This window comes from Scyliorhinus canicula, chromosome 5 (assembly GCF_902713615.1).
Source record: "Scyliorhinus canicula chromosome 5, sScyCan1.1, whole genome shotgun sequence".
Classification (NCBI taxonomy): Eukaryota; Metazoa; Chordata; class Chondrichthyes; order Carcharhiniformes; family Scyliorhinidae; genus Scyliorhinus; species Scyliorhinus canicula.
In genome coordinates, this window is record NC_052150.1 from 148,210,045 (window position 1) to 148,225,802 (window position 15,758).

Below are 15,758 nucleotides of genomic sequence, written 5' to 3' on the forward strand. Positions count from 1 at the left end.
GGGGCGCCAGGGGGCATGAAATTTGTCAGGGGGCCCTCCCACGATTCTCCCACCCGGCATGGGGAGCGGAGAATCGCGCCCCATACCTCTCACAGTGAACACTGACACAAAGTATTCATTTAGAACCCTACCCACGTCCTCTGGCTCCACACACAAATTACTACTGTGGCCCTTAATGGGTCCTACTCTTTCCCTTGTTATCCTTTTACCCTGAATTACTTGTAAAACAACTTCCGATTTTCCTTTATTTTACTTGCGATTATCCTTTCATGTCCCCCTTTTGCTCTCCTAATTTCCTTTTGAAGTTTGCTCTTATACATTCTGTACGCCACTAGGATTTTAGTATTTTGAGCCTATGAAATAAGCCTCTTTTCTCCTAATCCAATGCCGTATATCCCTCGCTATCCAGAGTTCACTGGGTTTGTTGGTACCACCCTTTTTCTTGATTGGAACATGTTGGCCATGCACCCATCCTATTTTCCTGCATTTGTTTGTTTATTGTCATGTGTTCCAAGGTTCAGTGAAAAGTATTTTTCTGCGTGCCGCTCAAGCAGATCATTTAGTACATGAGAAGAAAAGAAAATACGTAATAGGGCAACACAAGGTACACAATTTAAATACCCAGTCACCGGCATCGGGTGGAGCATACAGGAGTGTAGTATTAATCAGGTCAGGGTTATTTAGGAGTCTGGTAACAGCGGGAGAAGAAGCTATTTTTGAATCTGTTTGTGCATGTTCTCAGACAGGGGTGTGTTCATACTTTGCTTCCTGAAGTCAATGACCAGCTCTTTAGTTTTGCTGACATTGAGGGAGAGATTGTTGTTGTTGCGCCACTCCATTAGGTTTTCTATCTCCCTCCTGTACTCTGACTTCTCGTTGTTCGAGATCCGACCCACTATAGTCGTGCCGTCAGCAAACCTGTAGATAAGAGTTGGAACCAAATTTTGCCACCCAATCGTGTGTATATTGTCATGTGCGAGTACCTTTAAGAAATCAGTGTTTATCAAATAGCTGTAGTGGGTGTACCTTTAAGAAGTGGGTGTTTATCAGATAACTGCAGCGATGTCAGAGTGTGGGTGGAGCTGGGCTATCTGTCTTTCACTTTCATTTTTAAGCAGGCAGCTACAGTGTGTTTAGTTTCGTTTTGCAGATTGGGAGCTGCATCCAGCAAAACCAGGTGTAATTCTGATTTCTTTCGGAATGAAAAGAATGTCTTCAAATCACTTGCTAATTTAAAAGTGATAACTGCTCTCAGTAGAGAATTTAAACCTGGGGCAGGATTCTCCCATCGGGCAGCTAAGTGTCGACGCCGGTGTAAAAACAGGAGTGTTTTACTCGGCTGTTGGCGCCCATTCCGGACCCCATTCTCCAGCCCATAGGGGGCTAGCACGGCGCTGGAGCAGCCCACGCCGCTCCAGCTGCCGATCCCGGCGTGAACCCGGCGCCACGGGGTCCACACATGCGCAGTTGGGCCGGCGGCAACTGGCGCATGCGCAGTGGCCTCCTTCCCCCCGCCGGCCCGACGCCAAATGGCACAGGGTTACAGAAGCCGGCGCGGAGGAATGGAGGTCCCCAGACAGAGAGGCCAGCCCGCCCATCGGTGGGCCCCGATTCTGGGCTAGGCCACTACGAACCCCCCCCCCCCCCCGGGGTGGGGATCCCCCTGGGTGGGATCCCCCTCCCCCCCACACAGGCCACCCCGGACCCTTCAACGCTGCGGTCCCTCCGGCTCAGAGGATGTTAGAACGGCAGCAGCGGGACTCGTCTTTTTGTTGACGGCCACTCGGCCCATTCGGGTCGAAGAATCGTCGCGCCGGCCCGGGCCGGAGAGTCGCCCGGGGGAGGGTATTTGTCTTATGGATGTTGCAAGGAAAGATTAAAGGTTACTTATAGAATATTGTATCTGTGGGGATGATTGGTGTTGATAGTTTTAAGGTGTTTACTGTGGGTTTATAAAGTGTTAACTGGTTTCAGAAATAAACATTGTTTTAATTTAAAAGTACTTTAGCTCACTGTTGCACCACACCTGTAAAGTAGGCCCGTGAACTCCCCATGACCACAATCTATTAAACGTTGTGGGTCAGGTGAACTCCATGATACACTTTGGGGTTCTCTAAACCCTGGCCCATAACAGTATAGGGAGTATAGTGTGGTGCTAAGTATGCAGCCTTGCAGGGCCCCAGTTTGAGGACTATCATGGAGGAGGTGTTGTTTTTTATTCTTACTGATTGTGGTCTGTGCGTCAGAAAGTCGAGGATCCAGTTGCAGAGTGAGGAGCCAAGTCCTAGGTTTTGGAGCTTTGATATGAGCTTGGCTGGGATTATGGTGTTGAAGGCGGGGCAGTAGTCAATAAATAGGAGTCTGATATAGAAGTCCTTGTTGTCGAGATGCTCCAAGGATGAGTGTAGGGCCAGGGAGATGGCATCTGCTGTGGACCGTTTGTGGCGGTATGCAAATTGTAGTGGATCTATGGAAGTATGGAGTTGATGTGCTCCATGACCAACCATTCGAAGCATTTCATTATGATTGATATCAGGCCACCGGACGTTAGTCATTGAGGCACGTTGTCTGGTTCTTCTTTTGCACAGGTATGATGGATGCATTTTCTTCTTGAATGCGTCCCACTGTTCTGTCACAGATTTACCAAAAAGCGTCTGCTCCCAGTCCATTCTGACCAAATCATATCTGATCTTATTAAAATTGGCCTTTTCCCAGTTTAAAACTTTGATCTCAGGCCCATCCTTGTCCTTTTCCATAATAATCTTGAATCTAACAAAGTTATGATCACTGTCTGCAAAATGCTCCCCTGCTGATACTTCAATCACGTGCCCGGCTTTGTTTCCAAAATTTAAGCCCAGGACTCTCTTGTAAGAACTTCTACATACTGGCTTAAAATGTTCTCCTGGATGCATTAAAAAAAAATAATTTAGAATACCCAATTCATTCCAATTAAGGGGCAATTTAGCGTGGCCAATCCACCTACCCTGCACATCTTTGGGTTGTGGGGGCGAAACCCATGCGAACACGGGAAGAATGTGCAGACTCCACACGGACAGTGACCCAGAGCCGGGATCAAACCTGGGACCCCGACGCCGTGAGACCGCAGGGCTAACCCACTGTGCCACCGTGCTGCCCTCTCCTGGATGCATTTTAAGAATTTCGCTCCCTCTAAACCTTTCATACCGTGGCTACCCCAGTTAATATTGGGGAAGTTGAAATCCCCCACTATCACTACCCTATTACTTTTCCACTTCTCTGTAATTTGCCTACAAATCTGCTCTTCTATTTCTGTTGGACTGTTAGGGGGCCTGTAGAACAGTCCCAGCAATGTGATTGTTCCTTTTTGGTTTTTCAGTTCTACCCATACGGATCCAGTTGAAGAGTCTTCTGAGATGTCAGCCCTCCTCATTGCTGGAATTGATGCCCTGATCAAAATTGTGACATAATTTCCTCTTTTACCTTCTTCCCTGACTTGCCTGCAGATCCTGTATCCTGGAATATTGAACTACCAATCCTGCTTCTCTTTCAACCATGTCTCAGTGACAGCAATAAAATCATACCCCATGTCTTAATTTGTGCCCTCAATTCATTTGCTTTGTTCATCAGTGTAGTAATCCACGGGAGGCAGGAGTTCCGTCACCACACCAATATTTATTTACAATAACGATATTACAGGAGCAGCTACAAACAGTGCTGCTAGCAGTCCAGTCAACTTAAGACTGCTCACAAAGCCTACACAGGTGATTATATGGGCCCCCTCAATGAGCTATCATTGAGGGAGCTCATACTCCAATTGGCCAACCAATAAAGCCAATTGGAGTTCATTACACCCCTCCCCCCCCAAGGTCCGAGGAATTCCTGCCAGCTGGCATTCCTCTGAGCTTCTTCCTGCTCCTCATGTCTGGGTCTGTCACCTCTGTGTCGTCCGCCGGGTCGTTCTCCAAAGTGGCGGGGTGTACCTTATAGGTGCCCGTCTTTTCCTTGACGACCTCCTTGGAAGTTGTTCTCCCTCCTCCTCGGGGAGAGGTGTCGCGGCGGCCTCGTCGAGTATGTCCATCTCCGACTCTGATGACTGGATGACGGGGTCTGGAGAAATTGCTCGGGGCTGGGGTGTGGGTATCCTTTTCGTCTGGGCTATCCCAGCTTGAGGCGGTCCTGCTTCGCCTGCCTCCAGGTGTGGTTCCGCTGCCCTTATTTGGTCTAGGTGTTTCTTCAGCACCTTACCTCCTATTGAAACCTCATAGGATATGGGCCCTGTTTGGGACTCTACCGTGCCTTTGACCCACGTTGGTCCATTCCCATAATTCTTGACCCAAACCGGTGCCCCCACCTGGAAATGTCTCTGCTGCCGACTATTATCATGCCCCCTGCGTTGGGCCTCCTGATGTTTCTCCACTTTCCCCGTTAAATTTTGGAAAAGGAGACTCAGCCTCGTTCGCAGCCGCCTTCCCATTAAGAGTTCAGTTGGCGGTATGCCCGTTGTGGAATGCGGTGTGGTCCTGTAATCAAACAGCCAGCGGGAGAGCTTTGTTTCTATTGACGCTGCCGGCTGCTTCTTGAGTCCCGCTTTAAGTGTCTGGACCTCTCTCTCTGCCAGGCCGTTGGTCGTTGGATGGTAAGGGGCCGTTTTGATGTGACGGACTCCGTTTTCCTTCAGGAACTTTCCAAATTCCCCACTTGTGAATGCCGTTCCGTTGTCCGACACCAATACCTCCGGCAGTCCATGTGTTGCAAACGAGGCCCTGAGCTTTTCAATTGTAGTTGCTGTGCTTGCCGTGTTTACCCGGTGACGTCCAACCATTTGGTGGGCGTCCACTATCACCAAAAACATTGAGCCCATGAAAGGGCCGGTGTGGTCAATATGCAGGCGGGTCCACGGTGTGCCTGGCCATTCCCACGGGTGCAATGGCGCCGCTGGTGGCACTCTTTGCCCCTGTTGGCACTCCTGGCACCGACGTACCAAGGCTGCTATGTCTGTGTCCAAACCTGGCCACCAAACGTAGCTTCGAGCTAGCATCTTCATTTTAGACGCCCCTGGGTGTCCGTGATGTAACTCAGTTAAGATTGCCTGACGGCCCTGAGCTGGGACGATTACCCGGGCTCCCCATAATAGGATACCGTCTTCTACGGTTATCTGGTCCCTTCTGCTCCAGTATGGGTGCATCTGGGGCTCCACTGGTCTTTCCAGTTCCCCTGTTAGCAGTAAATGCTTCAGCTTGGCTAAAACTGGGTCTTTTTGCGTCCACAACCGAATATGTTGTGCGTCTACTGGTAGGGTGTCCAAAAAATTTAGAGTCATCACTGTCTCCTCTACTTTTGGTATTTGCGGCGGAGTGTCCGGGAGGGGAAGTCTGCTCAAAGCATCTGCATGTGCTACTCGCGTTCCCGGTCTGTGCTCCAGAACGTATCTATATGCCGCCAGTAGCAACGCCCAGCGTTGGATTCTAGCTGATGCAATCGGGGGTATTGACTTGTCTTCTTTTAATAACCCTAATAACAGCTTATGGTCCGTCACTATGGTGAATTTCCGCCCGTACAGATACTGGTGAAATTTTTTTACTGCGAATATCACCGCCAGTCCTTCCTTCTCGATTTGGGCGTACTTCCTCTCAGCCATCGCCAAGGTCCTCGAAGCATAGGCTATTGGCCGTTCTTCCCCATTCCTTCCTCTATGGGCTAAGACGGCTCCTACCCCATAGGGGGATGCATCACAAGTTACCACCAACTCCTTCCTTGGGTCATAATGTTCCAGGACATTTTCGGATGACAGTTGTTCTTTACTGTCCCTAAATGCTCGGTTTTGGCGGGCGGACCATTTCCATTCTTGCCCCTTTTTTAGTAGCTGGTGGAGGGGTTCTAGGATGGACGCCCTATTTTCAATAAATTTGCCATAATAGGTTACCAACCCTAGAAATGATCGTAACTCCTGGACTGTGGTGGGAGCTGGGGCTTCTTTTATTGCCCTTACTCTGTCTTCTAATGGATGTAAGCCTGACTCGTCTACTTTATATCCCAGGTACGTCACTTGTGGGGTCAGAAAAACACATTTTTCCCTTTTTAGCCGTACGCCTGCCTTTGCGAAATGCCTGAGCACTTCCTCCAGGTGCCTTAAGTGTTCCCTGTTTGTCCTACCCGTGATTAAGACATCGTCCAAATAAATCACCACCTGCGGTAGTCCCTGCAGAATATTTTCCATCGTACGCTGGAATATAGCGCAGGCTGATGACACTCCAAAAGGTAGCCTAGTATAACAAAAAAGGCCCTTCAGGGTGTTGATCGTAGCGATCTTCTGGGAGCCCTTGTCCAGTTTTAACTGCAGGTAGGCGTGGCTCATGTCTAGTTTCGTGAACAAAAGCCCACCTGCCAATTTGGCATATAGGTCATCTATTTTTGGGATTGGGTATTTGTCCAGCAGTGCGTATTTGTTTACTGTCTGTTTGAAATCTCCACAGAGACATATCGAGCCGTCTGGCTTCAAAATTGGTACCACCGGCGCTGCCCATTCCGAGAATTGTACTGGTCTGATAATGCCGTCGCGCCGTAACCTTTCTATTTCGTCATCTACTTTCTTTCTTAATGCAAAAGGTACCGGCCTGGCCTTACAAAATTTCGGAAGGGCTTCTGGGTCTACGTGCAAAGTTGCTTTGGCGCCTATGATTTCCCCCAAACCTTCCTGGAAGACCTCCGGGTATTTTTGGAGTACTCCCCTCAACTGCCCGCTTCCACTCTGGAAAATTTTCATCCAATCTAATTTTAGGTCTTTCAGCCAGTTCCGTCGAATTAAGGTCGGTCCGGAGCCCTCTACTATCGTCAACGGTAATCTGAGCAATTGTTTCTCATATCCCACAGGTACATGAGTCGTGCCTAGAACTTCCAGGGGTTCCCCCGTGTAGGTTTTAAGTTTTGTCGATGTTTTTGTTAGGGTTAGTGGCTGGAGTCCATCTTTGATTTTTCTAAATGCTGCCACTCCCATTACTGATACGGCCACACCCGTGTCTATTTCCATTATTGTCGGCCGCCCGTTCACCCGTGGGGTAATCCTAATGGGTTCTGCTTTCTTCGTTGTAATATTATATAATTGTTCCCCTTCGGAGGAGGATGGGGCGTCTAGGTTGTGTACTTCCCTGCGTCCCCACCTGCTATTCCTCTTTTGCCACCTCCTTCTGGGGTTTCTGTCATTGTTACCCCACTCTGTCTGGTACCAGAAACGGTCCTTCTCTGTTGGGGGAGCCTCAGCCGGTACTTCCCTCTGTCTCCAGTTAGTCCTGGCAGACTTGGGGGCAGTTCTGGGGTTTTCCTTTTTCCCTCTATTCCTCAGGTTTTTCCTGAGAGCGGCTATCTGGTAGCAGGACCCGTTGTGGTAGTCCCTCTCACAGGTATCTACCTCCATTGGCGTGCCCTGTAGTTCCTGCGCCCCACTTGCTGCCTTTTCTAGGGACAGTGCGAGCTGTAACGCCTGCCTGCAGTCTAGCTCCGTTTCCGCCAACAGGCGTTTCTGTATTGTGAGTTCGTTTATACCACACACTAACCGGTCCCGAAGCATTTCATTTAGCATCGAGCCGAACTCACATTTTTCCGCCAGTCTTCTCAGGCGGGTCAAGAAATTTGTGACTGACTCCCTGTCTTCCCGCTTCGCTGTGTAGAATCTGTACCTATGCAAAATGAGGGGTGGTTTTGGGTCGTAGTGCTCTTTCACCAATTCCGTTACTTCTTGGAAAGTTTTCGTGTCCGGCGGATCGGGATAAGTCAGACTACGTATAATGGCGAAAGCGGAGGGTCCGCACACCGACAGCAGGATAAGCCGTCTCCTTTCGTCCGTCAGTATATCATTTGCCCGGAAGAAGTAACACATTCTCTCCACATACTGGGACCAGTCCTCAATAGCCGGGTCGAATGCCTCTAACCTCCCAAAAAACGGCATTTTTAAAATGGCAAGGCTTACCCTCCGAGTGCGGCAGCTGGTCTCCGCAAAATTCGTAGTTTACCTCGTCGCCACTGTAGTAATCCACGGGAGGCAGGAGTTCCGTCACCACACCAATATTTATTTACAATAACGATATTACAGGAGCAGCTACAAACAGTGCTGCTAGCAGTCCAGTCAACTTAAGACTGCTCACAAAGCCGACACAGGTGATTATATGGGCCCCCTCAATGAGCTATCATTGAGGGAGCTCATGCTCCAATTGGCCAACCAATAAAGCCAATTGGAGTTCATTACAATCAGACTCCTCGCATTAAAATAAATTCCAATCAATATTGTCAAACCCCCTTGTGACTTAACTGGTCCAGACATTCACTGCCTTCCTGACTCACTTGATGACTATCTACAACTTGCTCAGCATCGCGGATGCTCCACAGTGAATCCACCATCAGCTCCAGCTCCGAAATGCAGTTAGCCAGTAGCTGCACATGTGGTCACCAGGGACAACTGAAGCTTCCATGATTTGCACATAGTACAGGAGGAGCAAATCAGTGGTGCAAGCTCTCCTGCCATGACTAGTACCCTTAAGCCCCTTATTGACTCCCTTTTTAACAAAATATTAACCAAATAAGAATACTATTTATTTACCTCCCCTATGCTAACTTTACTTCCCTTACCCTACTTTGTTTACTTATATTACTTTATTATAATGACCCAGACTTTCACTTACTTGCACTTTATTTGTGCTGTTTCTCAGTTACTCCCTTCCTCCCAAAAAAAGCACCTTTTAATCAGGGCTGCTTCACTGTGATGCTGACTGCGAAGTCAATGAGAACACAAATCCGACCTTGATGTTTACAAACTCAGCCGCGCTTTGCTCCTGCCCGACTGAGACTGAGCTCTGCACTCAGTCTTTTCAGCTTTACTTTCTCCCAGTTTCACCTAACTCCCTGTTGTTCACCCAACTCCAAAAGCACTCTCATTTAGCCGAGCAGGCCCTGAGTGGCTTCTCTTTTTATAGGCCTCAAAAATGCTTTGGAAACTGGCTTAAAACAGTTGCACAGTTAACCAGCTACAGTTAAGAGTGACTCAGCTGACTCCTGTTTCAGGAAAGCAACTAAACTACAATAATCAACAGAGCAGTTTTTAGTTACTAAATTAAGGAAACAATTTAGCTCGAATGTTACCAGATATTCGCTTTGCACATGAAAATCAGCCAAATCATTTGGGATCTTTTAATATGAATGCCACATTAGTTAGGTGCACTCTCAAGAATTCTGTATGTTCAGTGGATACTGGTTTGTGATGGGGTAGCTAGGAGTAGAGGAATTGGACCTTAGTAAATACCCCTTCCCTTTTATGTGGGACGAAGGTACACCAAAATTGAAGCCACGTGCGATAACAAGCTTAGAGAATACATGGTCAGAGAGGTTTCCTTTACATTTGCCGGTGTCATTAATTGTGTTGCCGAACTGCTCCTGCTTCAGTGAGTTTTTAGTGCTTTGATCAATCAGAGTTGACCTGCCTGATTTGAATTTAAATAAAAGCTTGGCAGTTAATTTTCCCCTGGTGCATTCTCCATGGCAAGAACTCTACTAATCATAGCCCACTTGCCAATCAATCAGCGTTCTCTTCTCATACAGTATAAATTGCAGTTCCCATTACAATTGGTATTCTTGCGAATTCTAGAGCAAGCCAAAAAGCTTCGACAGCATGTCTCTTTTTTTCAGCAATACATATTAATACCAAAAGCCAATCCATTAAACCAATAAAGCACTAATTTTATTTGCGAAAGGAGAAGGAAGATTCATTATTGTGTTAATTTGGTGGAATCTGCTCACAGAAAACTCTTATCTGATCAGCCAGACCCAGGCAGTGCATGATGCGATTTTTTTCAGAGGGCTCGGTGGGTCTTTGCTCTGCTAGCTTCTGGGCAAACAGACTGAGGTCTTGCATGAATAGTCCAACTGGGTTATTAGGCACTGCTGGAATATGATCCACAGTGTCTGATTTGAACTGGAAATTGACACTTTTTTTACGTTTTAATCCTGGTCCTCTTTCTTCAATCCAGATTAAAGGTCTAAAAAAATGAATAAAGAGTAGACACTTTATGAAATATTGTAAACTGGTATTTCATATACACAACTCCTTGATAGAACTGTTAATCCTGTCACTTTACAGTTGTCATTCACTTAATATGAATCTTAGTATCCATTACTTTGACCTGATTCTATCACGAGAAAAGTGCAAACAAATGTCATAACTAAAACATAGAACAGTACAGCACAGAACAGGCCCTTCGGCCCTCAATGTTGTGCCGAGCCATGATCACCCCACTCAAACCCACGTATCCACCCTATACCCGTAACCCAACAACCCCCCCCTTAATCTTACTTTTATTCGGACACTACGGGCAATTTAGCATGGCCAATCCACCTAACCCGCACATCTTTGGACTGTGGGAGGAAACCGGAGCACCCGGAGGAAACCCACGCACACAGGGGGAGGACGTGCAGACTCCACACAGACAGTGACCCAGCCGGGAATCGAACCTGGGACCCTGGAGCTGTGAAGCATTTATGCTAACCACCATGCTACCCTGCTGCCCCTTAAGACCTCCAGGAAATAGAAAAATCTAAGCAAATTTCACCATCATTCTCATCACCATTGCACAAAGTATATTAGATTAGTTATATAAATGTTATGCTCAAATACAATTGTAATACAAGAACTTTCCTGGGTAGGGTGGGGGAAGGTATCTTTAATGAATGTGACAGGATAATGACTCTAGCACTGACTTTGTGACAAGGCAAACACTTTGAAAGACACCCTGGGGATGAGAAACAAACATCAGGACAGTTTCTGGGTCCCAATCCTGCCCTCGGAGGATGGGAAGAGTAGAATAAGGATTTCCAGGGCCCCCCAGCCTTAATTGGCCTGAGACTCACCATCCAACTAAGGACTGTAGGTGGGCTTTCAAAGCTGGATGGCCAATCAGAAGCCTTCTAGCTGAAAGAAGCAGCAGGTTGTAGTAGAGGGTAAGTAAGGGAGAATGATCTTCAAGGTGAAGGTACCATTTCCAGGTTTTTGGAATATATGCTTAAAAAATAAATCAATTTTGCACCCAGGCTACCGCTGTGAGGGGAAGCAGGGATAGGAATAGTGGGGAGGTTGGAAACCCTCTTTAGGGAACTCTGTGGCTGTTCTGCCTCCAGGATGGCGTGGAAGGTCTCATTGCTCCTGCATCCAGGATCACTAGTCTACTAGTCTGTCACCAGGAGGCTTCCTCCAAACATCCTAACTGTGCTCCACCACCTGCGAGAACCTGGAGACGGACTGGAAATTCCCAGTCAGCTCCTTTACGGGGTCTTAAGTCTGTCTGAAATTAGCCATGTTGATTATCCATCTCCCTATCCCCGATTGTACCTCCATAAAAATGGTCCAGTGGTGGGATTGAGCCAGGGAACTGGAATGCCAGCCGGTGGTGCTATCTTTAGCTCCTGCCCGTCTCTAATCGCGACCCCAGCGGGCGGCCGAAAATCAAGCCCTATTGCTTCTTTCTTTGTCTCCTTTTCTTTAGGAAAGTGGACACTGCTGGAATTGTACTTTACAAATGTATCTTGTTATCTCTTGTCATGAATGAGTAGAATTAGTGTTGGAATCACTGACCTGTTATTTTTAGTATGTAAGTGTGTTGTCAATTTCCAGTACTGCTGCTTTTTTAGTTCTTCCAATGTAGCAGATTTGAAATTGAGCTCCCCAAAGAGATCCACAAGCCATGACAGACGGGCTATCCCACTAAAGGTGGGGAATCCAGTGCGTTGACGATCTAGTGGTCCACCTAGAAAATAAAAGGTACCTACAATGTAGGTGCTTTGAGACAACAAAACTGACATAAAAAAGTTAAATACTAAGTACAAACATTGCTATGATAAACGCCTCCTCTAAAGCTTTAAGTTCTCTTGCCTTAATGCCAAACTTACTTAAATTACCTACAATCCACAAATCTGATCCTATTGACAGCTGTCCACTAGTGTACATTACTTACAGAGGATATCAATTATGCAAAAGTTTGTGATGAGAAACACTTGCCTATAATATAACACAGAAGTGCGTGCCTGTGTGAAACAACAGAAGCACTATGATAAACAGAGCTAAGCAATTTCACAATCAACAGATCACATCAACACATCTCATCAAAGCTCTGCAGAGCTGTCACATCTAGTGAACAGATAATCAACTATTAGGAGGAGGAGCCTCAATGACCATGTCTTTCCTGAATGATGGTGGAGGCCAGCACCAGAGCGTAGAAGTTGAGGCTAAAGTGTTTTCAACTATGCCACAAGTGCCAGGTAGATGGTCCATCTCTGCCTCCTAAGGTCCCTAACCTCACAGATGCCTGTCATTGGTCAATTCAATTCACTCCATGTGATATCAAAAAACAGCTGAATGCACTAGATGCATCAAAGGCTTCATGTACCCCAACAATATCTTAGCTGTGTTGAAGACCTTTGCTCCAGAACTAACTGTGTGCTCTTGCTATGCTGTTTCTGCACAGCTACAACACTGGCAGCTACCCAACAATTTGGCAAATTGTTCAGATATAATGTGCCCATTAAAAGCAAGGAATTCCAATTCAGCCAATTACCACCCCATCTGTTTACTCACAATCATTAAGCAAAGTGACGGAAAGTGTTGTTCACAGTGCTATCAAGTGGCACTTACTCAGCAATAGGTTGCTCACTGATGCTCAGTTTGGGTTCCATTAGGTTCTGGAGCTCATTACAGCCTAGCCTAAACATGGATAAAAGGTGATGTGAACATGGCAGCTTTTCACTGAGTGTGGGATCAAGGTGCCTGAGTAAAATTGAAGTCAATGGCAACTGGAGGAAAATGCACCATACCTAACACAAAGAAAAATGGCTGTGGTTGCTGGAGGCTAATCATCTCAACCCAGGACCGCGTGGCAGAAATTCCTCAGGGCACAACTGTTTCCAGCTGTTTCATCAATGACCGTCCCAATATCGTTGTGCTGAATCACATTCCTAGTTATTCACACTGTGTTATATTGTGTTCTTGTAAGCTCGGTATACGAGCAGTTGCGCGGCTCTGCCCATAGGGGGAGATGAGGAGTTTGTACTGGGCTCCACCCTTGGCTCCGCCCATGGTTCCGCCCATGGCTCCTCCCACTAACTGGAAGTATAAAGATCTGCGGTTGTGAGCCTGCTGCCAGTTCATCTCGTTGCAGGCAGGCTCAGTTGTAAGACTATTAAAACCACTGTTCGCTTCCAATCACGTGTCTTGTGAATTGATGGTCACATCAATTTAATAGTCTTAGGAAACTTGAAGAAAACGACTATGGGATCAGCCCTCAAATCTGATCGATTAGAACTCGACCCGCAGGCTGCAGAGGCGAGAGAAATCTTTCAACACTGGCTCCGATGTTTCAAGGCCTACCTGGCTGAATCAAGCACTCCAGAAACTACAGAGGAGCGGAAACTCAGTCTACTGCACGCAAGGGTGAGCCACCGTATATCTACTCAACTGAACAGTACTAACTCATATACGGGGGCCCTAGCCATGCTAGATCGAATGTACGTGAGGCCCATCAACGAGGTCTACGCGCGCCACATTTTTACGACCCACCGCCAGCGCCCCGCGGAGTCGTTGGAAGAATTCCTGTGGGAATTAAAGACTTTAGCTTTGGACTGTAATTACCAAGCTGTATCAGCCAAACAGCATATGGAGCTCGCCGTCAGAGATGTGTACATGGCAGGGCTCAGGTCAAACTATGTGCGCCAGCGGTTGCTTGAAAAAGGGGCCCAGAATTTGGAGGACACTGTAGAATTGGCTACTACCATGGAGGTCTCGTTCCGCAGCCTCACGTCGTTCCCCGCGGACCAAGCGACCCCATCCTGGGCCCCCGACTAGCGACTGCCCCAGGCCTGCGCTGCGCGGCCACCCACCCACTACACAGCTTCAGTGTGCCATTTTTGTGGACAGCCCCAGCACCCACGGCAGTACTGCCTGGCCCGTAGTGCGACCTGCAGCAGCTGCGGTCGTAAAGGACACTATGCCCGGATCTGCCTCGTGAAGAAATCCCCCTCTCCAAACTCTCCCGCAGACCAGAGCACTCGTTTTCAAAATTCACAGGCCCGCAGGCCCCGAAATGTTGCAGCCTGTACTCCGACTCCGCCCCCAACCGACACGTGCGACTCATGGGGGCCGCCATCTTGGCAAGCCCCCTCCACGCGGCCGGCCATGTGCGACTCATGGGGGCCGCCATCTTGGGCGCCATCTTCCTCGCCGCCTGCCACGTGCGATCCATGGGGGCGGCCATCTTGGGATCCATCCTCTTCAAACTCAGAGACTCATCTCGAAGATTACGAACTCAGAGGGCAGTCATCACGGGGCCACTCCAGCACAGCTGATCGAGCCGCCGACTACCCGCATCTCAGCACGGTTACGTTGGACCAGTCGCATCCAAAACACCTCCACAACTCAATGATGACTGTTCAAATCAACGGGTACAAGACACCGTGCCTCTTTGACTCCGGGAGCACCGAGAGCTTTGGACACCAAGATCTGGTAAGACGTTGTTCGCTCCCGATCTTCCCTGCACGGCAAACTATCTCCCTCACTTCGGGCTCTCACTCTGTTCACCTCCAAGGGTGCACCGTCGCGACCCTAACGATCCAGGGCACTAGCTACTCGAACTTCCAGCTATACGTACTCCCCGAACTCTGCGCCCCACTCTTACTGGGACTTGATTTCCAGTGCAACCTGAAAAGCCTTACACTCAGCTTCGGCGGGCCCTTGCCCCCACTCACTATCTGTAGCCTCGCTATGCTAAAAATTGACCCCCCCCCCCCTCCGCTTTTTGCCAATCTCACGCCGGACTGCAGACCCGTAGCCACTCGCAGCAGGTGGTACAGCCTGCAGGACAAGGTGTTTATCAGAATCTAGGTCCATAGGCTTCTACATGAGGGGGTCATAGAGGCCAGTAATAGCCCCTGGAGAGCTAAGGTGGTGGTCGTCAAGACCGGGGGAAAATTCCGAATGGTAGCCAGATATTGCCAAACCATTAATCGGTTCACGGTCCTCGATGCGTACCCCCTCCCCAGGATTGCAGACATGGTAAATCAGATCGCCCACTATTGTGTCTTCTCCACGGAGGATCTGAAGTCTGCAACCACCAGCTCCCAATCCGCCCGGAGGACCGCCACTACATGGCGTTTGAGGCCGACGGCCGCCTCTTCCACTTCCTCCGGGTTCCCTTTGGCATCACTAATGGGGTCTCGGTGTTCCAACGAGCAATGGAACGAATGGTGGACCAGTAACGGGCTGCGGGCCGCGTTTCCGTACTTGGATAACGTCACCATCTGCGGTCATGATCAGCAGGACCACGACGCTAACCTCCATTGATTTTGCCAGACTGCCCAGAAACTCAACCTCACGTATAACACGGAGAAATGCATTTTCCGCACGACCAGGCTAGCCATCCTCGGCTATGTAGTGGAAAACGGAGTCCTGGGCCCCTACCCGGACCGTATGCGCCCCCTCTTACAACTCCCTCTTCCATATTGTCCCAGGGCCCTCAAGAGGTGCCTGGGGTTTTTCTCATATTATGCCAGTGGGTCCCTCAGTATGCGGACAAAGCCCGCCCACTATTTAAGGCCACACTCTTTCCTCTATCAGATGAGGCTCGCCAGGCCTTCACCTGCATCAAGGAGGACATCGCCAAAGCGGCCATGCGGGCGGTGGATGAACCCGTCCCTTTTCAGGGAGAGAGCGATGCCTTAGAGGTCGCTCTCGCAGCCACACTAAATCAGGCAGG

The 15,758-nt window shown here is 48.6% G+C and overlaps 1 protein-coding gene across 3 annotated transcripts in view; it reads right to left on the minus strand.

The window, feature by feature from the left end:
- Positions 1–9,679: 9,679 nt before the first annotated feature.
- blvra (biliverdin reductase A) overlaps positions 9,680–15,758 on the minus strand; it is an 80,252-nt gene continuing 74,173 nt past the window's right edge. For 2 of the 3 annotated variants that reach the window (XM_038797797.1, XM_038797796.1), the window contains exons 6-7: positions 11,591–11,780; positions 9,680–10,001 (exon numbers count right to left, since the gene is read on the minus strand). In XM_038797797.1, the coding sequence (XP_038653725.1) occupies positions 9,740–10,001; positions 11,591–11,780 (452 nt within the window). In that variant the 3' untranslated portion in view covers positions 9,680–9,739. The remainder of the gene's footprint in view (positions 10,002–11,590; positions 11,781–15,758) is intronic. The other variant, XM_038797798.1, reaches the window with a different exon arrangement.